Consider the following 25,924-nt stretch of genomic DNA (forward strand, 5'->3'; position numbering starts at 1 on the left):
ATATTTATATTTAAAATAGCACACTATTAATTATAAATCAAATACATCATTTTATATTAGAAATATTACTCCACTAAATTAAAATTATTCATAATGACTTGATATCTGCTTTCTACTTCTTGACTCTGCTGTACATTGCTTGCTTTTTTGCTCATAAAGTGTTACCATTTTATTGTGCTAGTTAACAACTGCAGCATTATGAAGTAATTCTAATAAGGTCTTAGGTATGGAAAAGAAAGTAGGGCAATGCTTTCCTCTGTTCAGCTGGCTTTTGTTGTCTTGAGGAGAGTCTTCAACTGTGAAGCAAATGAGAAAACATAGGGTGACCTGACTTTCAGGGTTTTATTTGGTTTTTGATGGAATAAGAAGAGCAGTTCTTGTTTGTGGTTATCTGTTGTCTCTTACCTAAAATGCTGGTGACCAGAAATCTCCTATTTTTTGAATATTTTCAGATTTGCAGTATTTACAAGTTGAGCATCCCTAACCAAGAAAATTTGAAAATTGGAGTATATTTTACAGCATTTCAGACTTTTAAAGTGAGGAATGTATAGCCTGTATATGCATTAGGTCATATTCTTCCCAGAATTCTGATTTTAAATTCCTGTTTTGTAAACAAGGAATCTGACACTAGAGAGGCTAAATAAATGACCTGCTTAGTCTCACACATCAAGTAACTGGTAGAGGTAGGCCCCAGTGTTTTTAATTTTAATGTAGTTGCTTATATTGGATCTGTCATTGATGTTTTCTTTTAAGCCGGGCATCACTCTGTGTCCATCTCCAACACTAGTCAGTTCAGCCTTAGGCTCAAGTAGAGAGTAGATGTAGTACTACAACATTATGCCATATCTTGTTATTTTTATATTACAGTAATTTGAAAACAGGTAGCTTTCTTCCAGTTACACATGATTTAAAAATATGGACAAGTTTTTGTATAAAATCACTTTCAAATTAATCACTTTCTTTTCCCTCAGAATTTACATCATTTGTGACATGAAAAATAGAGTAGGTATGCTGAAGGTTTTTGGAAAAATGAAAGGGAAATATAAGAACTAGTATTTGAGGACATACTCTTTTTCTGTTTCTCAGGTGTTACATTATAAGGACAAGGAAAACCTAACCGCTCTTCTGTAGTTTATAGGATTGTCTGTTTTGTTCTTAACAGGAATCATGTCTTTATTGAACAGATTTTGAGTAGATATTTCATAAATAATACATGTAACAAGTACAGTGGGGTGAATTTAGATTAGAAAATTTGATGTTGAAGCTCAGAATCTTTTACTTATTCTTGTAAATTTGTATTTTTTTAAGTCACTGTTTTCTCTAATTAATCATATTAAGCGGAGTAACCTTAGCCTTTCCTAGGTTGTTTAGTTTTATGCCTTAGAGGTAAAATGGATATACCTACCTTGGAATTTTTATTCTTTTTCTTTTTTTAATGTAACTCTGGCTGACTTAGAACTCACTATATAGACCAGGCTAGCCTTGAACTCACAGAGATATACCTGCCTCTGCTTCCTTGAGTGCTGGGATTAAAAGTGTGTGCCACCTTGCCCAGCTCTCTACGTTGGAATTTTGAAGACTAAATAAACCACTCATATAGGAAGTTAATTTGGTGCATAGTGCTCAATTTGTAAATATATTGTTAGGTCACTAACAACAAAACTTGTTTTTGGATACTTGTACTATAAGAAATTCCATTTTGACTTTCAAAATAAACAATCATGTTTGCCAGCCATTCACTAGTGAGTGTGCTTTAGTAATCCTTGTGACATTCTACTTTCAGTCCCTACATTTAGAACAGTAGATTCAGCACATTTCTGTTTTCTTTCCTACCTTAATGTGCTGGACTTGAACCCAGGCCCTCAAGCATGCCGAGCACACATTCTCAGCTGAGCTCAGCTTCCAGAAACTTCTCTTTTGATCATAAGAATGCAGCATAATTCCAGGAAGAAAATAAGCAACTAGAGCTGGAGAGATGGCTCAGTGGTTAAGAGCACTGACTGCTCTTCCAAAGGTCCTGAGTTCAAATCCCAACAACCACATGGTGGCTCACAACCATCCATAAGGAGATCTGATGCCCTTTTCTGGTGTGTCTGAAGACAGCTACAGTGTACTTACATATAATAAATGAGTGAATCTTTAAAATCGTAAAAGATTTATTAAAAAGAAAAGAAAGAACTACCCTGTGAACACTTCACGTTTACTAAGGTATTAGGACCTTCGTAAAGAATACCTTCGTCGTTATTTGTTTACCATTGCTTCAGAATAACTGCTTGCTGGTGTACCTTGCTAGTTAGATTCTTAACTCTTCTGTTTCCATTTCTTTTAAACAGGGTTTGTGGATGCACTTAGATGTTTGCAATGAGCACTGTGGCTGGCATGCCCCAGTATTTTGGATACCAATGCATAGGACTCCATAGTAATCGAATTTACCAGAGGCGAACGTCATGAGCATAGCGATCCCATTGGGGGTTGATACAACAGAAACATCCTACTTGGAAATGGCTGCAGGCTCAGAGTAAGTACTTAAATACAGGTATTTTACGTAGGGAAAGGCAAAGTATTTCATAAAGTTGTCACATCCAAATAGTGTTTATTTGCATATGTCATTTTGCATTCTTGGCTAAGACATCAGAAATTAAAATGGCAATGTTCCTTTAAGAATACTTTTATAAATAGCCTTTGTTCCAAAATTCTATCTTTTGGAAATTTGTTTTTTGTATTTTCTACTTGCAGTACTTCTCCATTTCAAGAAAATGGTTTTTTCTCCTGTGTTGCATAAAAGCATATGTCCCTTAGGCATAATTTTTCCCTGATAAGATAAACACAGTATAAATGGTACCTTTTTTTTTTTCCCTGAAAGCCTCCAGAATTTTTGTGGTTTAAGTATCAAACTTTTAAACTCTCCTTTTTCACATAAGACCTTGAGGCTTCTAAAGACAGTAACATTTATTTCCTGTTTCAAAGAAACATTTTTATATTGCTTTCCTAATTTAATATTTAAAAAATAACTAGCATGTTGCTGCCTTCTCATTTTCAACTCACTGTCAAAAGACCAAAGTATTACTTTGTAAGATGCTAGATCGTGGTGGGTAATTTTGATGCATATCTGTAGCCCTAAGCTACTTGGTACTCAGGAGAATTGCCTGGTCCAGCCTGGGCTACATAGCTAGACACTGCCTGAGAAGAAAAAAACAAGGTCAAGAAGATGTGTGCAGGATTCTACATTCCTGAATATTTCCTTAATAACTGTCTATGAACTGATTTTATTTCAAAATCAAGTACTTTTACTTTTTTTATTATACCAATGTATATATGTTTAAATTATGTTTTATTTTAAAGAAGATTGGATTGCTAAAATACAATCCACTAATAAACTAAAATATAGAAAGTTCTCACGCAGTTTCAAGTATTAATACTAGATCCAATTTTATGAGGCCAAAGATTTGCTACATTAGGCATAGTTACTCTGCCAGTCAGACTGTGGGAACAAACAGTTTTAGAGACTCTGGTATTTCCATTCCCAGTGATATCCCAGGGTCTCTCAAACAAGTGCCATCCCATCCAAAGCGTCGTCAGCTCGTTTTCTTTCTCATGTATTTTACTCCTTATTTCCTATTACATTGCTTAAAAGTTGACTCTACTTCAACCTTTGGACTAAATATAATTTTTTGACACCTTTGGAATAATTGATTAATCAGGATAGGCTGTTGATCTATTAGAGATATCTACTACAGTAAGATTTTGTTTTACAACATCAGCTGGCCGGACCACCCAGTGCTCCCAGGGACTAGACCACCAGCCAAGGAGTGTACAGGGAGGGATCCATGGCTCCAGATATATAGATAGCAGAGGATGGCCTTGTCTGACATCAGTGGGAGGGGAGGCCCTTGATCCTGTGGAAGTTTGAGGTCCTAGTATAGGGGGATGCTAGAGTGGTGGGGTGGGTGGGGGAACACCCTCATAGAGGCAAAGGGGAGAGAGGAGAGGGAAGTTGTGGGATGGGGGGTTTGTGGAGGGGTAACTGGGAAGTGGGATATCATTTGAAATGTAAATGAATGGAATGATTAATTTTAAAAAGATTTTATTTCATGAGCTTGGAAAGAGAGGCCCGTTGGTTTTGCAAACTTTAGATGCTTCAGGGGAACACCAGGGCCAAGAAGTGGGAGTGGGTGGGTAGGGGAGTGGGGGACTTTTGGGATAGCATTGGAAATGTAAATGAGGAAAATACCTAATAAAAAATTTTTTTTAAAGTTTCTTTTTTTAAAAAAAAGTACTTAAAAATATTTCGTGGTCACATTAAATAAAGACATTCTTTTATAAAGTAACTTAAAAACTGGGTATAGACACAGGCCTCTTACCCAGTACTCAGGGAGGTAAGAGGATTTCTGTAAATTCAAAACCAACTTAATCTACATAGATCCAGGCCAGTCAGTGTTCTGTAGGGAGACATTATCTCAAGAAACAAAGCGAAGCAAACAAGCAAACAAAATCTAAAGAAACAAAAAGTACTACACCTTTTTGTAAAAATTATTTCATGTGTGTCTGCTTGTGTGTTTATATGTACATCATATACGTGCATGAACCTTGGGATCTCAGAAGTGGGGGTAAGATCTTAAACTGGACTTAGAGGCTGCTGTGAACCTCCCTCCACATGCATGCTGTGACCCAAACCTATGTCCAGTCAGTGCTCTTCACTGCTGAACCTTTTTTCAACTCCAGCAGAACTTTTTACTATGGATAATATTAATATTAACAAAAGCAATGCTTAGGTTTTGGTGACTAGAAACGAAGTTGAAGGCAGCTACTCTGGGCTTGTTACCAGTCACAGTGCACAGTCACAAGTTAACATAGTGACAGTCTTGGCTTTCTTACTGCTTCCTGACATAACTCTTGATCCAGATTTTATAAATAGAAAAAGTAATTCTATTTTTAAAGGAAAAGTGTAACTAGGTATAAATAACAATTTTTTAAAAGCCTGATCAGCAATAATTTTTTTTAAACTCAGAGGCTGTGATTCCCCACTTACTCATTAACTAACTGAATACTCGTGAGTGCAGACAGAATAATTTTATAAAATATAGACAACTCAAGAGACAGCATATGCTGGATCAGTACAAGCAGCCTATACAGGCGGTGTGAAATTTTTTCTTAGAGACTATGGTTACAAAAGTGAAATATAAAATATAACCTATTGTTGAGAATATTTTGTTGGGAAGTCAGAACATTAGACCAGAGCTGTTAAACAGAAACTGAGTCACACATTAACATCAGTTTTTTTCTTAATTGTTTTTAAGATTTATTTATTTATTTTATGTAAATGAGTGTTCTATCTGTATATACACTTGCCAGAAGAGGGCATGAGATCCCAGGATAGGTGGCTGTGAGGACCCATGTCGTTGCTGAGACCTCTGGAAGAGCAGAGCCATCTCTCTTAACCACTGAGCCATCTCTCCAGCCCATTTTTTTGTTTTGATTTTTTTCTTTTCTTTGTTTCTTTATGTAACTTTTGTTGTCCTGGGAACTTGCTGTGTAGATAGACAAGGCTAGCTTTGAACTGAGTTCTGAGATCAAAGATGTGTACCACAATACCTGGTAAGAATTCACTGGTTTCTAAATATTCATGTATTTGTTACATATTTTTCTTAATATATCTAAGATATTATTTTAACATATAGCATAAAAACATCATTGAAATATTTATTCCTTTTATTATCCTGTTTTTGAACTCTTACGGATTTTGTTCTTACAACATATGCTAATTCAAATGAGCCATACTTCAAATGCTCATTAGCGCATGTGACTACTGTATTACTAAATAAAGCAACTCTAGACAACTAAGATAATAGATCTCAGAGGAGAACAGAGTAGGCTAGGTAGGGAGGCTCTGATTGCTGGGCTGTCCTTTGTGCATGAGAGTTAAGATGGGTCTCCTTTTGTTACAGATTGAAGAAACCAAAGTCAGAGCAAACAAGTGGCAGAAGCGCATGGTGGTGCATATGTCCTTAGGCTTTGGCTGTCACAGCACTGTTAGCAAGAGTAAAGCAGTGCTGTCTGTCCTGTAGGTGTTGGGTTTTGACATACGCTGTGTGTATAGGAGCTTCTGTTCTAGCAGTGGTAGATTCAGTACAGTAAATTACTGAGTAGAGCTGGAATAGCACTGGCTGCTCTCACAGAGGTCCTGAGCTCAGTTCCCAGCAACCACATGGTGGCTCACAACCATCTGGAATGGGATCTGATGCCCTCTTCTGGTGTGTCTGAAAACAGCTACTGTACTCTTAATATACATATAATTAAATCTTTAAAAGAAAATTACTAAGGTTATTTTTTGTCTTGTAGCAAGACAGAAAGTTGAACAAAATAGAGAAGTTTTCAGAGTTTTATTAGAATTTCATTTTATAAGTGTTTATTTTTGGTTTTAGGGGCAGGATTTTTCTGTGTAGCTCTAGCTGTCCTGGATGGAACTTGTTCTGTAGACCAAAGCAGCTTCAAATTCAGAGATCCATCTGACTCTTCATCCCAAGGGCTGGGATCAAAGGCCTATGCTACCACTGCCCAGCATTTTATTTATTTATTTTTAAAATATTTTTACTTTTAATTATATGTAGGTGTTTGAGCTTGCAAGTGGGTATTTGTACATGATGGAACTTGCCTGCGGATGCCAGAAACATCTGATGCCTTGGAGCTGGAGCTCCATGTGCTTGTGAGTCACCTGATATGGGTGCTGAGAACTGAACTGGAGTCATCTTGAGAAACAGCAAGTGCTATTGACTGCTAAGCCATCTCTCTAGCCCATTTTATTTTATAATAGGATGTCTTGTGTTCTTTCTAGACTTATCTCTGTTATTTCAGCCATCTTAACTATGAATTCATTACACGAGCAAACAGATTGAAGTAGAAGCCCAGAAGGGAAGTGCTCCTGGAGCTAGAAAGTAGGAAGAATTACTATTACTTAATTTTTTTTCTCTGCAGCTTGTTAGAAATTGTAACAAGCTGTTAGGTTTTTGTTTTGTTTTAATGAAATGAGCAGTTAAAAAAAGATGGCGTGTGTGATTTAGTAATGAATTACTGGGCTGGAGAGACGGCTTAGCAGTTAGCAAGCACACTCTTTTCTTGCAGAAAACCTGAGTTTGGTCCCCAGTACCCACACCAGTGGCTCACAGCTGCTCACAGACACATACATACATAAATAAAAATAATAAAAATCAATTGTATTTAAAAAGAAAATTACTCTGGAGGAGGACTCCTCATTCTGTGTTCAGTAATTCTGTCAAAACTGAATAATGTGACTAAGAACACTAAACTAAGCTAAAGAAGTTCTTTCTACCTTTTTCTGTCACTAATATACAGCTGGAAGCTCTTATAGCCAAGAATTACTTTTTTTTTTTTTAAGATTTATTTATTTATTTATTTTATGTGAAGAGGGCATTGGATCCAATTACAGATGGCTGTGAGCCACCATGTGGTTGTTGGGAATTGAACTCAGGACCTCTGGAAGAGCAGTCAATGTTCTTAACCCCTGAGCCATCTCTCCAGCCCCAAGAATTACTTTATAAGTTGTTTTCCTCATTTGCAAAAAAAGAAGTTTGAAGTCTTGGTAAACAAAACTTTTTCCAATTTTGAGACTCAAATTTCTTTGTTTTCGTTTTGCTTTGTTTTTTGTTTTTTGCTTTGTTTGTTTGCTTGCTTGCTTTGCTTTACTGTAGTATGTGACATTCTAGTGTCACTAGAGCCACCTGTTGACAGAATTCATTAATTTGTTGGTGCCTGGATATTCTGAGTTGGAATATGTATAATTTAAGATGCTAAAATGATTTGTCTACAATGAAATGTTTACAGTATATTTTATCCACTTTCCATCAGTACTTAAGTGTTTTCTGATTCTTTAAATTTTTTTCTTACATTTTCATTTACTTTGGGTGTGCAGGTGTGTGGATGCACACATGCCATGGCATTTGTATAGAGGTCCAAGAATAACGTACAGGAACTGGTTCTCTTCTGTTAGCCAACTTGAATGCAGGGGGTGGGAAAAGGGCTTGCTGATCTTCTGGAGGGTCAGGAGTGGGTCCCAGCACCCACATCAGTTGGCTTAAAAATGCTGATAAGCCTTTTACTATTAATAACTAAAGAGTACTTAACTGAAACTACTAATTCTACCTAAGTCACTATATCACTAGCTATAGTTAACATGCTAGTAAATTCTATAGGAATGGTGGGAACAGTGTAGATTAATGGGAAGAATTCTAGACTAGTTTAAGACATCTAAGCTTTTGTATTTTTCGTTATTAAATATCATGTTGGAGCTGGAAGATAGCTTAGTAATTAAGAGCACTGGCTGTTCTTTCAGAGTATACCAAACCTTGAGTACCTTCACCAATTTCTCGTCTCACAACTATAAATAACTCTAGTTCCAGGGGATCTCTTCTGGCTTCAGGTGCCAGGCATGCTCATGGTGCACAGACATACATGGAATTAAAGTATCCATACACATTTAAAACAACAACAAAACCTTCCATGTTTGTAGGACATCATTTTACACATGTGAAAATCGAGACCCAGAGTTGTTATGTAGTATGATACCTAGTGCCTGTAGTAGAAGGGTTAGAACTTGAGAGTTTGTAACACTTAGAACAGATTAATAAAGACCTGAGATGGGACTTTGGTCTTTAAATATCACCTAGGTAACAACTGAACAACACTTAAGAACAAAGAGACTGTTTTCCTGGCTGGTCTTGTCTCACTATACTCACTCCATACCACCAGGACTCAGTACCTGATCTTCATGGTAGCCTTGTGATAGCATTCTATCAGGGGTCCATTGCCACCAGTTCTAGACCAAGACAGTAATGCTACTTTCAGTCTCCAAGTCATCTAAGAGAAAGGGAGCTGCACCCTGAAACTCCTGCAGGGCCAAGTGCAAACTGGCCTTCCCACACACTGTTAGACTCTTGTAGTGCATCTTCCACAGGCCCTAATCCCCAGTCAGAGGTAAACCTGCAGGCTCAACTGTGTTAACCCTTGACTTCATGGCACTTTATTTATCTCTCATTTCTACAGTTCCTTGGTCTCTTCTGCAAATGTAGGTCTATACAAGATTCTTGGAACCTTGCATACTTTCCTTTGTATTCGCTTTCTTGACACATCCAACTGGGCTTTTTCTTTTAACAATGCCACTGTTGCATTAAATCTACTGCCTAGACTTCTCATGTCAGGGCAGGAGGGTAGGGAATGCTGTGGGTTGACTCTAAGGCCTCACTTATGCGAAGCATGTCATTTGTCACTGATTATCAACCCCAGCCCTATATGGCTTGGTCATGTGGCAGAATTCTCTACCTTTGTCTTTATTTTCTATTATCATAAAAATAAGTGTATTTTTTAAAATCTGCCTTTAGGTGTACAGTTTCAAGTGTCATTAAGTGCATACAGGCTATCAAGGAGCTGTCACCAATTTCTAAATGTTTTCCTCACTCTAAACAAAAACTTCATTAAATAATAATTTATTCCTAGCACCTTGCACATTGTATTTGGTTTCTGTCTCTGCCTATTCTAAGTCCCTCTTATATGCAGAATCGTAAAATGTTTATAGTTTTGTGCCTGGCTTATTTTACTAATGTGAATTTTAAAAACCATGTGTGCACGGTTATGTACTCAGGAGTGCAGCTACCCTGCAGAAGACAGAGGAGGGCATCAGGTCCCTCTTGAACCAGAGTTACTGGTGCTTTTAAGCCAACTGATGTGGGTGTTGGGAACCAAACTCTATTCTCCTGGAAGTACACACTCTTCCCCCCCCCCCCACCCGCCCCTTTCCAAATTGAATAGTTTAAAAAAATTCTTTTTAATTTTTTGAGATTATAAAATAAATCATTTGCCCTTTCCATTTCCTCTCTCTATGCCCTCCCACACACCCCTATCTCTTGCTTGCTTGAATTTATGGCCTCTTTTTGTTAATAGTTCTTTGTGTGTGTGTTAGGTATAGAAATAGAACTTACTCAGTGTATATAATGGTACTTGTATATATATTTTCAAGGCTGATCTTTTGGTATTGAATAACCAATTGATGTGCTCTTCCTTAGGGAAGACTATTTCAGCTGCTCTCAGCATTCCTTAGTTGCCTGTAGTTGTTTGTGTGGGGTTGAAGCCCTTTGGTCTTTCCTCTATCAGCTTTGGCATGTTGTTGTCTCATTCAGCTCATGTTTAAGTATTAATCTTGGTGAGACTTCATGGGTGTAGGTTCTGATAATTACTTGGAAATGCTGTCTTAGCAAACTGTGACCCTCTGGCTCTTACAGTCTTTCCTTGTACTCTCTCTCTTGGTGTCCCCCAGCCTTACCTGGGGGAGGTTTTGTAGATGTGTCCATTGCAACTGGGCTTCACAGCTGTGTGTGTGATTGCTTGTGTTTTTCTGTAATGATCTCTGTTTCTGAGAAGTTTCTTTGATGGGGGTGAAGGGTGGTATGAGGACAAATAGTTAGAATGTAGTTAGGGGTTATGCTGGGTTAGTAAAGGGGTGGTTCTACGTTCCTCTCCAAGATCTATGACTTCACTAGCCCTGTTTGTTTCAATATTTTTTTTTTTTTTTGGTACATTTACTTATTTGTTGTCATGCATCTGTAGAGGTCAAAGGACAGCTCTCAGGAATCTGTTCCTTACTCTACTTGTGGAATTGTACTCATGTTGTGAATTGTGACAAGTTTCTGTTCACGGAGCCATCTCACTAATCCTAATGCAATTTATTGATGACACATTATGCCTATGTATTATCTAGGCATTTATGTAGGCATGTAAATTAGCTGTATAAAACAGTAGCTACTATAGACACAAAATAGTTTTTTTGTTATTTTCTGAGCCCTGCTGTTACGAAAGCTTTGTAATGTTTGAAGAGATTTTAGAAGGAAATGATTATAGCAGTTTGTTACTATTAGTTTTTACTCAACTATTATTCATATGCAGGTTTAGTAAGCCTTCTTGGATTTAATAATTTTCCGATTGAACATTGAAAAGATTTCTAGTTTCATGAATGAATATTGATATAACAGACATGTTAAATCAGTGGTCTATGTAAGGAAGTGTTCTATCCTAAGGCAGTTGCTTCCTCCCTCAAACTGGTGCTCTCTGAGACGAATGATGTTTGTTAAACTTGGAAATCCTCTTGCCTTAGCCTCATGAGTACTGATCTCTTTATTTTAATTAAATGCTGTATTATAGTTAAGGACAATCATTAAAAATGTCAACCAGGAGTAAAAAAAGCACTTTCTGTTTAAGCCCAATGGCCTGAGTTCTATCCTCTGATCCCCACGGAGGAAGAAGAGAATAAAAGTCTGATCTCCATATGTGAGGTGACACTTGTACAACCTGTATAGCACACATACATAGTACACACGCAACAGAAATAAACATTTTAAAGTAATAAATGTCATTCAGTATTTTTATAACATGTTTCCTTGTTTTACAAATTGCTTTCAGTGCACCATCAAGATGACATGTATGTAACATGTATTTAACCATCAAGATGTATGTAACAGTGCTCACACCAAGCATGATGGCCTTAGTTGGATTCTTAGAATCCACATGATGGAAGGAGAGAGCTGACTCTGATTTCCGTGTGGGCACCATGTTACCAAATGTACACACATAGACACAGTAAATAAACACATTTAAAGTTATTTTAAAAACTACTTGAAGTACAAATATTCAACACAGAGATCTTCTTAAAACCTGCTTTCTTACATGGCCTTTCTTTCTTGTCACTATTGCGGTCATATTTGAATCATGATATTATTCTGAGAAGTATTTTGCTCTTGTGAAAGAAGAACTCATCTTGAACTCATCTACATTTACCTGAAAACTTGATTTTATTTCATTAGCTACTCCACATTACCAGTTTTGCCCACATTCTTCAGGAACAGTGTAATTTGATTACACACCTAAGAGTGAGTCTTCTACTTTTGCCACACTTCCTTCGCATAGCTTTAATGATGGTATTATAGATCATTGCTGTAATCCAACTTTTTTTTCCAAGTTAGGCAGGCATGGTGGTGTATGCCTGTAATCTCAGTATTTAGGAAGTGGAGGCAGGAGGTCTAGGAGTTCAAGGCTAGGCTTAGCTGCATAGTGATTTCTAGCTTGCACTACATGGGATTATTACCCATCCCCACAAAAGGAGGCCAGCATGGTAGGTCACCCTGTCATCTTTTTTTTTTTTTTTCCTGGTTTTTTGAGACAGGGTTTCTCTATATAGCCCTGGCTGTCCTGGAACTCACTTTGTAGACCAGGCTGGCCTCGAACTCAAAACATCCGCCTGCCTCTGCCTCCCGAGTGCTGGGATTAAAGGCGTGCGCCACCACACCCGGCCATTCATGTCATCTTAACAGTCAGAAACCTGAGGCAAGAGGCTCAGTGGTTAAGAGCACTGGGTTCTTCCAGAGGACCTGGGTTCAAGTCCCAATATCCACATGGTAGCTCACAACTCTCAGTAACTCCAGTCCCAGGCCATCTGCCCAACCCCTAACTCCGACACACATAAAATACAAAGAAATCACTGAAAGAAACTGGAGGCAAGTAAGTAAGCATTGCAAGAGTACGGTATGGATGTCAGCAAATATCATATATTCTTAGTTTTTAAAATGTATAGATGTATTTATAACATAAAATTAGAAAGGGATACGTGGAGTAAATGTTGACATGGTAATGGAGGAAGATTTAATGTTTTGCATTTATAAGTACTTTTCGTATTTAAATTTCATACATGAACATATTCTAATTTTGAAACTATGAAACAAATTTAACAGATACTAGTTTTCAAGTGACTACCCTGAACCTATTGGAGATTGTAATTTGCAGGATGACTCAGCAATCTCATTTTGTGCTTCTTTCTACTCATTGTGGCACACTGGGTCTTAGGACATCATCCATTTGGCACTAACTTGAGCTTATGTGAAGGTCGACTAAGAAAGTAGTAACTGTGAAAGTTGTTTTTATCCTGCTGGTCTCAGGACCAAGTTGGGGAATTAGGAAGTAGGAGAAAGATTGAAATAAAGGCACAGAAACAGACTGTCTTCTGGATTTGAAAAGGAGAGAATTGACCTTGGCTGTTCATTTACCACTACACTGATCGGTAGCCATTAGATAAAATTGGGCTGGGTTGAGGGGGTGTCGGTATGAATAAAGAAGTTGGGAAAATGGTATAGTTAAATGCAAGGGTAAGGAGCTTTCAAAGCTGCAACAGTTTGGGGTTTGCTACTCTCTGCACTATTAGCAGTTGGTTCATTACCTACACTTAACTCGTGGTAGGCCAGACCTAAACGCTACTCATTACACACAGCTGCTTGTATTTTTCAGGTGTAAATCTGGATCAATGTAGGTTCCCTTTTTCTTTAACTTACTGACATTTCCCAGAGTCTGTTCTGTTTCAGCACATTCAACACATATTATTTTGACCACTGAAATGCACACTTAACATTCAAGCCAGAGTCTGTATAGACTCTCTCTTTAGTTAGTCTTACTTAAAACCATTCTGTCACTCTGACCACCCCTTTGCATGTTTCTTACTGGGTAGATGACATAAAGCTTGGTCTCTAGTAATTTTGAGGTTTTGGGTTTTGGGGGTTTTTGTTTTGTTTTGTTTTGTTTTAGCCATATTTTACTTGTAGCCAATGCTGGTACTGAACTCTTGATTCCCCTACCTCAGCTTCCCACAGTGCTATGATTGCAGCATATGCACCATCATTCTCAGCACTGGGCACTTTCTAAACGACAGGAAACTGGAATTGAACTTGGCATTACGATATTTATCTTATTAAGTAAAACTTTGGTTAAGATACAGTCTACATAGGATGAATCGACTCACAAGCTGTGCACATACTATAAATAGGCATTGTATTTGTTTTGACAATATTTTAATATAAGCACCTGATCATTTTTAACAGATTAAGTAATTACATAAATAATTTAATAGATGAAAACAGAAAAGTGAATGGAATTCTAATTGCTGGAACTTCTTTCCCCTAGACCGGAATCCGTAGAAGCTAGCCCTGTGGTAGTTGAGAAATCCAACAGTTTTCCCCACCAGTTATACACCAGCAGCTCCCACCACTCACACAGCTACATCGGTCTGCCCTATGCGGTAAGTAAGTGTCAAAGGTTTGCTCACACGGGCTTCTGGAAAGCTGCAAGTTGAAAGGAGATGTGTGTGGTATTGTGCTTAATACTTAAAAATCATAGCTAGTTTCTATTTTCTGTGTAATTAACTATATAGTTTATACTTTAACCTAACAATGCTGTATTACAATGCAATTGTTGTATTTATGTTGGTATTTTTTAACCTCAATGAAAAGACTGGATAAGGTTACATTGTATTATTTATTATTAATTCTAAATTATGTAGTTATTTTTTCTAAAGGTTTATTTTTATCTTTTTATTTGTTTGTTTTTGTTTTTTGAGATAAGGTCTTTGTATAGCCCTGGAACTAGCTGTGTAGACCAGGATAACCTCAAACCCAAGAGATCTGTCTACTTTTGCTTCCCCAGTGCTGGGAGAGGCACACACCTGGCTGTTTTTATCATTTTTAATTATGGTGTGCGTCTGCATGTGGTTATATAGAGTATAAATGCTTAAGGAAGGCAATTGGGTTCTTAGTAGCTGGAGTTCCAGTGGTTATGTGATTCTAAGAGCATACGTTGAGTCCTCTGGAAGAGCAGCACGTGCTCCTTCCTAACTGTTGAGACGTCTCTTTGGGTCCCGCTTATTGTTATATAACTCTTTATGTTGAATATATGCATTTAACATATGTACATATGTATGATATATACATGGATGTGTGTGTGTGTGTGTGTGTATATATATATATATACACATATATATATACATATATAGGTATATGTGTGTGTGTGTGTAGCTCATTTAATCCTTAAAACAAACTCTTGTAAGGAACTTTTCATCCCTGTTTTACAGCTGAGAGTATAAAAACTTAATCCCTTAGTTTATTTCTAATTGAGGGTTCTCTAATATTTTGATTCAAAGAGTTACGGAACTGGTGGATATGTCTGTGATTACTAAGAAAGTACAGTTATGAGAGACTATTTAGATGAGAATAAAAATTACCAGAAATATAAAATCCCATATATTTTTATTTTACAGTAATTTTTATATTATATATTTTGTAGTAATTTTTTGCTATTTAACTACATTTGTCTGGGAGAATAGAGAATGTACTGTGGTTCCTGTGTAGAAGTCAAATGGGTTCTTTCCTTCCATCACGGGAGTGCAGGTATTGAACTCAGGTTGCTAGGTAGGCTCTGTGGCACACACCTTTGCCTGCTGAGCCATCTCTAGCCCAGTGTTTGCTATTCTTTAGCTTTTCTATTCCTGGGGAATTTGTTTTTTTTTTTTTTTTCCCTTTATTCTCACAACATAGACTTGCTCTCTTCTTGAAAGTGAAACTGTGAACACAGCACTGATAATGTAGTTTCCACTGTGTGTGTGTGTGGGGGGGGGGGTTGGTCATGTGATGTGAAGGTGACTTTCATCTACTAGACAGTGACATTAACTTATTACCACTGTGATTTAATTATTAGTGTTATGTCATTATTCTTAACACTATTAAGAAAAAAAATGGACCGATTTTATTTTATTAAGTATTCAAATTTTATTTAACTTGCCTAGTTTATGTCATTGAAATGTGTATTTTGTGCTGTTTTTTGTTATATTATTTAGGACCATAATTATGGTGCTCGTCCTCCTCCAACACCTCCAGCATCCCCTCCTCCATCAGGTCTCATTAGCAAAAACGAAGTAGGCATATTTACCACTCCTAATTTTGATGAAACTTCCAGTGCTACTACAATCAGCACATCTGAAGATGGAAGTTACGGTACTGATGTAACCAGGTGCATATGTGGTTTTACACATGATGACGGATACATGATCTGTTGTGACAAATGCAGGTAAATATTTCACACCATTAGTTCATGGTTCATACTTCTTAAATGCTTTGTGTTTGTTTGTTTGTTTGTTTGTTTTTGGAGGCGGGGTTTCTCTGTGTAGCCCTGGCTGTCCTGGAACTCACTTTGTAGACCAGGCTGGCCTCAAACTCAGAAATCCCGCCTGCCATTGCCTCCCGAGTGCTGGGATTAAAGGCGTGCGCCACCACGCCCGGCTCTTAAATGCTTTTAACCTTTGGTTGTTAATTTGGAAATGGTAGTAAGGTCACTTTTGAAGGAATTAATTCCTTTTTTAAGTAGGATGTCTATCAGATGCAACTTATTTTTCTTAGGAAAAAAAATCCCTTATTTAAAAGAAGCTATTTTAGAGAGCTAGAAAGGTGTCTCTGCAGTAACAAACTCATCTTGGAAAGGACCCAAGTTCAATTCCTAGCACCCACGTGGGGCAGCTCAAAACCATGTACAGTTCCAGCTCCAGGAGATCTTTAGATGTAATCCTCTTCTGGCTTCCTTCTCCCCCCTCCCCCTTCACACACACACACACACACACACACACACACACTCTTTGTGGGAGAGACTTTGTGAGAATGCAGGTGGAACAATAGGATTGCAGCTTTATAGTTAATAAGTGCATTCCCTGCGTAGGACGGGGAGCACACTGTAGAAGGCAAGGAAGCTTTACAGCTTCCCAGGACTTCCTTAGGGCAGAGCTTCAGTATCTGATTTGATGGCTTTATAAATTCATAATTGAAAGTGAGTTAAGCTGCAACTAAGAGCCAACTGTAAATTTTTTGTTTGTAAATTGTGCATTGGATCACAGATGCTTGTGAACCTCTACGTGTTGCTGGGACTTGAACTCAGGACCTCTTAACTGCTGAGCCATCTCTCCAGCCCAGTTTAGCACATTTATATTAAAAGTGACATATGGAGCTGGGAGATGACTCAGTGGCTGCCCAGACTGACAAGCTGAGTCTGTTCTCTAGGATGTACGGAGAGAGACCCAACTTCAGACAGTGTTCTCTGGCCTCCACACTTGGCATGTGCATACACAGACACTCCTAATACACAAATATTATGTTTTAAAAAGTAGATGATTATGTGTAAGAAATCGGAAGTACTATTCCCTTTTCTTTTCTTCCTTTCTTCCTTTCTTTCTTTTTTTAAAGATTTATTTATTTCATGTATGTGAGCATACTATTGCTGTCTTCAGACACACCAAAGGAGGGCATCAGATCCCATTAAAGATGGTTATGAGCCACTGTGTGCTTGCTGGAAATTGAACTCAGGACCTGTGGAAGGGTAGTCAGTGCTCTTAACTGCTGAGCCATCTCTCCAGCCTTCCTTTATCTTTTCAAGATTTCAGTTTTGAAGTTAAAATTTTCAAATTCAGTATCAGCCACTTGAACTTTTGTCAGTAACATCATACAAAGAAGTTTACCTCAGGCTTGTCTATATATTTTATTCAGAGTAGTTAAATTTAATTCCTTCCCAATGGAATGCCTTTTTTGATTCTTTGATGTATTTGGAATTGGAATTGCTATACTTCTATTTTTAAATATGAAATGTCTTTCTTTGTTATTCTTTTTGTTTCCTTAGCATTCTCTTAACACTGTATGCCACCAAAATTCTTAAATGTTAACAGAAGATATAACTCACCGTTGCTCCTGTTCCCTGCTTTCACAGAAGGAACAGTTCTCTCTGTGTGTACTGACCACCCTTTGCTCGTCTTCTCCTAGCTGATCATTGGTCAGTTGTTTCAAGGGCACACTTTCTTCCTGTTTTCCCAGATTGTTGTCAAGCTGATTATTATGTAAGGCCTTTAGTATGGATGTCTTCAGGTTTTTAATAATATTTTAAACCCTTACCTTTTGTGTATTAAATTGCATTTGCTTTAGGAATTTAGTTTATGCACTTTGTAGTTGCCCTATTTTTGCATCTCAACATTTTTCTACCTAAGGACACATCTAGTGTGTGCTAAGCTTAAATTCCTTAAATGATAATTCAATAGAATATTAAGTCATAGTTAATGGTTTCAGTGCTTTCTGCTCTTTTTGTTATATTTTGTTTTTTCTTTTTAAGTGTTTGGCAACATATTGACTGCATGGGGATTGACAGGCAGCATATTCCTGATACATACCTATGTGAACGTTGTCAGCCCCGGTAAGTTATTATACTTTATAAAACTTTGAGTTAGCTCACTAAAATTTTTTTCATCTTCTAAGCATTTGGCATTAGCATTTTCTGGCAACATCATTAGAATTTGGTATGATTGTGCAGGTTTGTAATACAAGCCATTTGAGCTGCTGAGGCAGGAGTATTGAAAAGCTCAAGGTTTGGTAAAACAGAGTAAGTTCAAGTCTAGTCGAGGTAACTTAGACCCTTCCTCAAAATAAAAGCAGAAAAAAAAAAGATGGCCTTGAGAAATGTGGTAAAGTACTTGTATAGTATCCATACTCAAGGCACTGAATTTAAACCTGAGTTCTCCAGAAAAGGGGTTTAGGGAATATGGTGATAGAATGTTTGACTAACCTGTGAGAGGCTCTGAATTTAATCCCCAGTGTTTCTCTTCTATTCCCCCTGTATGAATAATTATATATATATATACCCCCTTAGTTACATGCAGAATTTGGTGGGTTTGTTGCAGTATGTACATTCAACCCCTTCCCCCCCCCACATATATATATATATATATATATATATATATATATATATATATATATATATATATATATATGTGGGTATGTGTGTGTATACATTTTTTTTAAATACATATTAAAGGTACAATGTTTCTTTCACATACGAATTTGCTTCTTAGAGAGATCAGTAGGAATTACAAGAAGAAAGCCACTCACCCTTGCCACAGTGTATTAAAGCTTATAGTCACAGCAAAGTCTCTTACATGGCAGAAAATAGAATAAGTAGCTCTCCACATACTACCTTCAAAAAAAAAAAAAGAATCTCAGGTTAAAATGAATGAAGCAAGGGCGGGTGATCTGAAGTCCAAAAAATAGATTTCTCAGATCCAGTAGTGCACACATGAAGAAAAGTTAAAGGAGAAAAAGAAACTGGAGGGGATTCCATGGTCTCAACTCAAGGGAGGAGAGTGCAGCTTTACCATAGCGAATATAAAAGATTGTAACAGGGCAGAAAACCAGATGTTCCTGGGATCTTGTTCTGTGCTTGGTTTCCTACTCTTCTGTTTTCTGTCAAATGAATTCAGATAAAATGGTGAAGTGTAGTATAGGAAACAGACAACTTATTTCATAATTAATTGAGGCACTCTCAAGGATGAGAGTAAGCACCAACCAAATAGACCATTGCCTGCCTTGTTTTTAAAGTCATTATTATGAAGCCAGGCAAGGAGAACCATGCACCAGTGGGCAAAACAGCTTTGATTTGTATTTTTTTCTCTCTTTTGATGGGAGGGCACAAGGGTGGGAAGGGAAACCTGGGAGGAATGGAAAGCCTGTGTAATTAGGTTGCTTTATATGAAATTCCCAAATAATAAAATGTTATGTTGGGAAAAATCAATTTATTGTATTTAACGTCCCTTGAAAAGCATGTCACTATGTAGTTATGATACCAACTAAATACACACTTGGCTGGCTTAGATTGTTAGTTTCGTTTGCACTGTTAGTCTTATGTTGCATTTCTGAGTTAAACTTTTTTATTTAATTGCTGATTTACATAAAATAGCACAGATAACTTATGTATCCTTACCTACTTTTTCATAGAAAGAACACTTTGTGAAACTGTTTATACAAATATTATCATTAGATATTCACATTTGGATATCACGAAATACAACAGTCCATCATTGCGAGGACTTTTCATCCTCTCGTTCTAACCGTTAGCACCCACCAAGTGATACTTCGTTTTGATATCTTGTTATTTCAAGACACTCTGTGCGTTTGCACTCATTGAAATTCCCTGAGAACCATTTAATTTGCTTCATGTTTCATTACATTCTTTTTTTTTTTTTTTTTTTTGGTTTTTCGAGACAGGGTTTCTCTGTGTAGCCCTGGCTGTCCTGGCACTCACTTTGTAGACCAGGCTGGCCTCGAACTCAGAAATCCACCTGCCTCTGCCTCCCGAGTGCTGGGATTAAAGGCGTGCGCCACCACGCCCGGCTTTCATTACATTCTTTTTCATTGCTGGTATATTTTGCCGTATGTATCACGGTCTATTGACAAACCACCATGGGAGTATATTTGTGTCGCTTCCCCTCTGGGGGGGAATTTTAGTGGGAACTTAAATTTTTTTCCATTACAAAGCATGTCTAACTCAATTGTGTGAATGTTGCATGTTTAGTGCAACTTTAGAATGTTCTGTGTTGGGGGTTGCCTTTAATTCCAACATTTGGGAAGTAGAGGCAGACGGATCTCTGGGGTCTGAAGAGTTATGTGGTGAGATGCTATCTCAAACAACAAAGATGTTTAAAAAGTAGAAGAAGAAAGTAGAAGGACTGGTTGTGGGTAGAATGCTTATTTAGTATGTGCAGTGCCCTGGATTCCCAGAACAAAATAAATGAATGAGTGAATGATGAATAAATGAAGGAAGGGAGGGAGGGAGGGAGGAAGGAAGAAACTGTTCTCTGAAGTGGTTAATGCTGTTTTATATTTACACTAAGAATGTGTGAATAATCCAACTAGGTTAGGTTGATTTCTTGAGAGTCTTTTATAGGCTAGGCTGTTTCTACCACACAAGTACTAGGATTATAGAGGTACACTATTACCCATGGTTCCAGTTAGTTGTAAATGTTAAGAGTTGCTTTTTACAGGCAGTGGTGGCAGCACTCGGGAGGCAGAGGCAGGTGGATTTCTGAGTTCGAGGCCAGCCTGGTCTACAGAGTGAGTGCCAGGACAGCCAGGGCTACACAGAGAAACCCTGTCTCGAAAAACCAAAAAAAAAAAAAAATATATATATTGCTTTTTAAAAATTTAACTTTTTCAGTTACACAGCTCATTGTAAGAAAGAATTGTCATACTAAAGTCAAATATATACCAAGGAGTATTCAAGTAAGTGTAAATTCTGCCTTATCCTTTCCACTGCAGCCCCTTTCAGCCGTAAGTTTTCCTTCCATTGCTTTTCTTACATACAGACACGGGCCTGTGTGCATTCTCTTCCTATTTAGGCAAGCTGAAGCACTAGATGCAGAGTACTGCCGCATTTCCGTTCTAATCTTAAACATGGCGCTTCAGAGTAGGATGCAGATTCCTTTCTCTCTTCAATGATTTATTCTTCTAGTTGTTTTTGGTGACCATTTGTTTCTGGTCTTTTATGATAATACTCATCTAAAAGCTTGCCGAATATTGCTAAATCCCCCTCCAGAATGAGTGGTGTAGATCTGAGTGCAATCAACAGTGGATAAACAAGCCTGTTTTCTCAGTCCTCTCAATAGAGAATTGACAGACTTGGAGTTAGCCAATTTAATTAGTACTTAAATACTATCTTAAATACTAACTCACCATGGTTTTACTTGAAGTTTCTTATTGTGAATAAAAGTTTTTTACTTTATGGTAACTGTTAGTCTTCTGATAGACATTTTTACCTAATTATTTTTTGTTTTTCTGAGGTGGGGTATGAGCAGCATACACAGGTCAGCCCTGAGTTCCTAACATAGCCCAAGACTACTTGAAGCTCAGAATCTCTCTGCTGCAGTTCCCAAGGGCAGGGATTACACCCGTGTTCCAACTTGTCTACCTGGACAAGGAAATTTTGATGGAACAGTGTCTGTTGATGAATTCCAGAAGAATTAGTTAAACCTAACAAGCCGTGAATTAAAAGGGTAGTCAGCTGAGAGCATCTTACTGCGAGCTATGCTGATGGCCTATCCACAGGTGCTAGTGCATATTAATGCACATCCTTTGCTGACTTTATAAACACTGTGGTCTAGAGCCCCACTAGTTCCTATAAGGATAAGGAGGATCTAGTGTATTCAGTTTCTCTACACACTACAAAATTAGCTTCTTTCTTTCCTTCTTTCATTCATTCTTTTTCTTCTTTCCTTCCTTTGTTAATTTCTTCCTTTCTTTCTTCTTCCCATCCCTTCCTTCACCTCCCCTTCTTGACATATGGTCTCACTGTGTGGCTTGGCTGGTCTGGAACTTCCTTATGTAGACCAGGCTGGCCTCAAACTCACAGAGATTCTCCTAGCTCTGCTTCCCACCATGTGTGACAGTGCTTATTAAGAGTGGAAGTCATTTAGAAGGAATTATTTAAAACTGGTTATACTGATCTTAATTCAAAAAAAAAAAAATGTGGCAAGCTATGGCATAATGCCACCTACTTTTAATACCAGCACTTGGGAAGCAAGAGCGCACATGCCAGTACACCTTTAATTTCAGGAGGCAGAGGCAGGCAGATCTCTCAATTAGAATACACCCTCAGAAAATACGTAAGTACTTAGGTATTAAGAGTGGAAATGCGGGTGGTGGCTTACAACTGTAATACCAGAGCAGAGCAGCAGAGTCAGAGTTTGAAGCAATTCCGGCTACTTAGTGAGTCCATATATAAAAATAAACAGTATAAATAAATAAATCATGGAAATAATTTAAGGCATACTAACTTCATACATTTATTTTAAACAATTTGTGTTCTTTAATTATAGTTGCTAATGTGGATTTGTTTTAAGATTTTTTTTGATATAAATTCAAATTTGAAAAATGTGTTCACTTCCTAGGTAAACATTCTCTTAATAGTAATAGAAAGAAATGGATTAACTTAACTGGTATCTACTGTTACAGTGTGTGTGTATAATCCTGTATAATCTGTCAGGCAAAGGATGCTGCATATAATTTCACTAAGAACATAAAAGAAAAATTATGAAATTGATCACATGTAACTCATCTTCATAGCTAAGCTTATGGAAGTTTGATGAGTGACTTGTTAATGTTTTCATAGGAGTTTGGACAAAGAGAGGGCAGTGCTACTGCAACGCCGGAAAAGAGAAAATATGTCAGGTATGTAAAAAAGACCTGTTTTCAATTCAAATTACTGTAATTTAGGAAGTAAGTGATCTGAATATTTTTAATTTGATATAAAAACACCTGATTTTTTTTTAATTTTAAAAAATTAAAAGAAAATTTTTGTGTGTGCATGAGTGATTTGCCTACATGTATGTCTGTGTAGCATGTGTGCCTGGTGCCCACAGATAGCAGAAAAGGGTGCATTGGATGCCCTAAAACTGAAGTTATGGACAGTTATGAGTCCCATGTGTGTGCTGGGAATCGAACCCCAGTCCTCTGGAAGAGCAGCTAGTACTCTTAACCACAGAGCTCTCTCTCTCCAGCCTCCAATGCCTTGTTAATGCATTTTGACTGTATATCTTCATTATAATCTCAGGTATAGATCTTTGATTATAGAATATGCATGTTCATATTTTAAGAAACATAATAACTAGAATAAAGTAAATAAAAAGCAAAAATCACTTCTTGTACTCACATGTAGTAGATAATCTTTAAAGTAAAGTATGTTGGTTGGAAGAATGATCCATTAATTTACCATGTAAGATAGTATTTTTTTAATTTTTAGGATACTATTTTTTCAATTTTGTATATGCTGCAATTTTTATGTTTAGGTTTTTTGTTTTTGTTTTTGTTTTTTAATTTGTTGTTGCTTTTTTAGATAGGGTCTTCTATGTAGCCCGTGTTGGCCTGGCCTGAGCTCCCTTGCCTAGGCTGGTCTGATAGGTTATGTAGTGCACAATGCAGGCTTGTCTTATACCATGTGATAATCATTCTCATTCATTCTCCCCCCCCCCCCCCCCCCCCCCCCGCCAGGGTAGTGGATGTTGGGTTTTTGTTGGGTTTGTTTTTGGTTTTGTTTTGCCTTTTTGGAGACAGAATTTTTCTTTGTAGTTCTAGCTGTTCTGGAACTCTGTTCTGTAGATCAGGTTGGCCCTGAATTCAAAGATCCTCCTGCCTCTGCCTCTGAGTGCTGGGATTGACAGTATACTCGCATGTGCAATTCTTTTGCTTCCCAAGTGCTGGGGTTAAAAGTAAATGCCACTGTGCCCCAGCTGTCCACCCTTTAATTTTGGGTTATGACCTTTACAACCAGTTGTGAATAATCATTGTTTTATTCAGCCCTGCTCTTTGATGGACACTGGTTTCTTTCCAGTGGTTTTGTTTTGTAGTTGTGAAAATTTCCTTTGATTAAACAGTAGTGCATAAATTTGCTTTTGTGCTATGGAATGAAATTTTCAGTGAATATATAATTTTTATAAGTGTGACCCTAGAACATTTGAGTTGCATTAATCAAGTGTACTAGTTTCCCCAGACCAGCGCGAGTGTGTCATCAGACATCCTTTATGAATTATGTGTATGTGAGAAAAGCATTTAGTTTGCATTTTGGTGTATCTTTCCAGTGAATGTCTGAAGTGAGAAAATGAATTTATTCTTTAGGAACAAGGAAGTAATCCTTTGTCAGATGGAGTGTTGCTTTCTTATCCTGCTTGAAATACAAGTATTAGGGGCTGGTGAGATGGCTCAGCGGGTAAGAGCACTGTCTGCTCTCCCGAAGGTCCGGAGTTCAAATTACAGCAACCACATGGTGGCTCACAACCACCCATGATGAGATCTGACATCCTCTTCTGGTGGTTCTGAAGACAGCTACAGTGTACTTAAATATAATAATAAATCTTAAAAAAAAAAAAAAAAGAAAAGAAAAGAAATACAAGTATTAAAGTGCTCTGACTTTGTTTTTCATTAAAGATGGTGATACCAGTGCAACTGAAAGTGGTGATGAAGTTCCTGTGGAATTATATACTGCATTTCAGCATACTCCAACTTCAATCACTTTAACTGCTTCCAGAGTTCCCAAGGTTACTGATAAAAGAAGGAAAAAAAGCGGGGAGAAAGAACAAAACTTTTCAAAATGTAAAAAAGTACGTTTTTGCCTTTTATTTCAGATGAGTAGATAAAAGCTAAATGAGGAAGCTGAGTTACAGGCAAGCCATGACTACAGGGAGGCCAGGGAGAGCAGCTAAATGTATGGAAAGATGTAGCACATTTGTATTTTAAAATGTTAAGCAATCTTATTTAAAAATTGCAATGCATTTAAAGACTGGCATAGACTACAGGAGACATTGCTCATTGCTTTGGAATCACTGTTCTAACAGATGACTGACAGACACTATAAGTGCTTAAGTGAAGCAGAGCAGATTGAGAACAGAAAGAACAGCCTTATATTTAATAATTTACTGGGTACGGAAACATATAGTGATTACTTACAACTGTAACTTTGAATAATATTCACTTTTAATAAAGGCTTCATAGTTACTGAATTTCTTATTTTTCTTTTAGATTTTATTTGATATAGAATCCCAAAGATCTAATGGCAGGCAACAGTTTATAGACTATGTTTCCTTAATTTGTTAATAACAAATTCTCAATGATGGCAAGTGAAGAGTTCTATCAGATTGTAAAGTGAAGGTATTTTTCTATGTTTTGATAGAGAAACATACACCATTTATTATTACTGTCATGTAAACATCATTAGGTTACAGTTGCCTACAGGAGCATAATCTATAGGGTTTTAGTCAGGATCTATGCCATAGGTGTGTGGGTTAGACAAGATCTCATAAACCTGTGTGTGTATACTCTGTAATCATACCATAAGGACAAAAGAGCTTAGTAATGCAGCTCTAATAACGTGTCTCTGTTACTTAATGTGAAAATATCTTTCCCATAGGTAAAAAGACTTTTCATATTGAGTCTGTTATTACTGAAGAATCGAAGTGTATTTATCAGTCTAGACAGTCGGCTCCTCCTACACTCACCAACAGTTTGTCTCCACATCCCAACCACACTGTGTAGTTTGCCTTTAAAACAGTCTTGCGTCTTGTTTTCTTGTACACTGAGCTGACAGGAGTGTTGCTTGTCTCTAGCAAATACAGATGCAGCCTGGCAGTGGCCTCGAGCCTGGGGTCTCAGTGCTCAGTCCCGCCTCATGCTTTTCTCATCTCTGTGGTGCTCACAGAGAG

General features: G+C 37.4%; 1 protein-coding gene across 3 annotated transcripts in view; it reads left to right on the forward strand.

The window, feature by feature from the left end:
- Window positions 1-25,924, forward strand: part of Kmt2e (lysine methyltransferase 2E (inactive)) — a 68,169-nt gene that overhangs the window by 13,809 nt on the left and 28,436 nt on the right. For all 3 annotated transcript variants that reach the window (XM_029477081.2, XM_021161961.3, XM_029477084.2), the window contains 6 exons: window positions 2,334-2,518; window positions 14,008-14,122; window positions 15,713-15,942; window positions 18,019-18,099; window positions 22,843-22,901; window positions 24,654-24,826. In XM_029477081.2, coding sequence (XP_029332941.1) covers window positions 2,448-2,518; window positions 14,008-14,122; window positions 15,713-15,942; window positions 18,019-18,099; window positions 22,843-22,901; window positions 24,654-24,826 — 729 coding nt within the window. In that variant the 5' untranslated portion in view covers window positions 2,334-2,447. The remainder of the gene's footprint in view (window positions 1-2,333; window positions 2,519-14,007; window positions 14,123-15,712; window positions 15,943-18,018; window positions 18,100-22,842; window positions 22,902-24,653; window positions 24,827-25,924) is intronic.

The sequence above is a fragment of the Mus caroli genome, unplaced genomic scaffold (assembly GCF_978045245.1).
Source record: "Mus caroli unplaced genomic scaffold, Mus_caroli_1 scaffold_4, whole genome shotgun sequence".
Taxonomy (NCBI): Eukaryota; Metazoa; Chordata; class Mammalia; order Rodentia; family Muridae; genus Mus; species Mus caroli.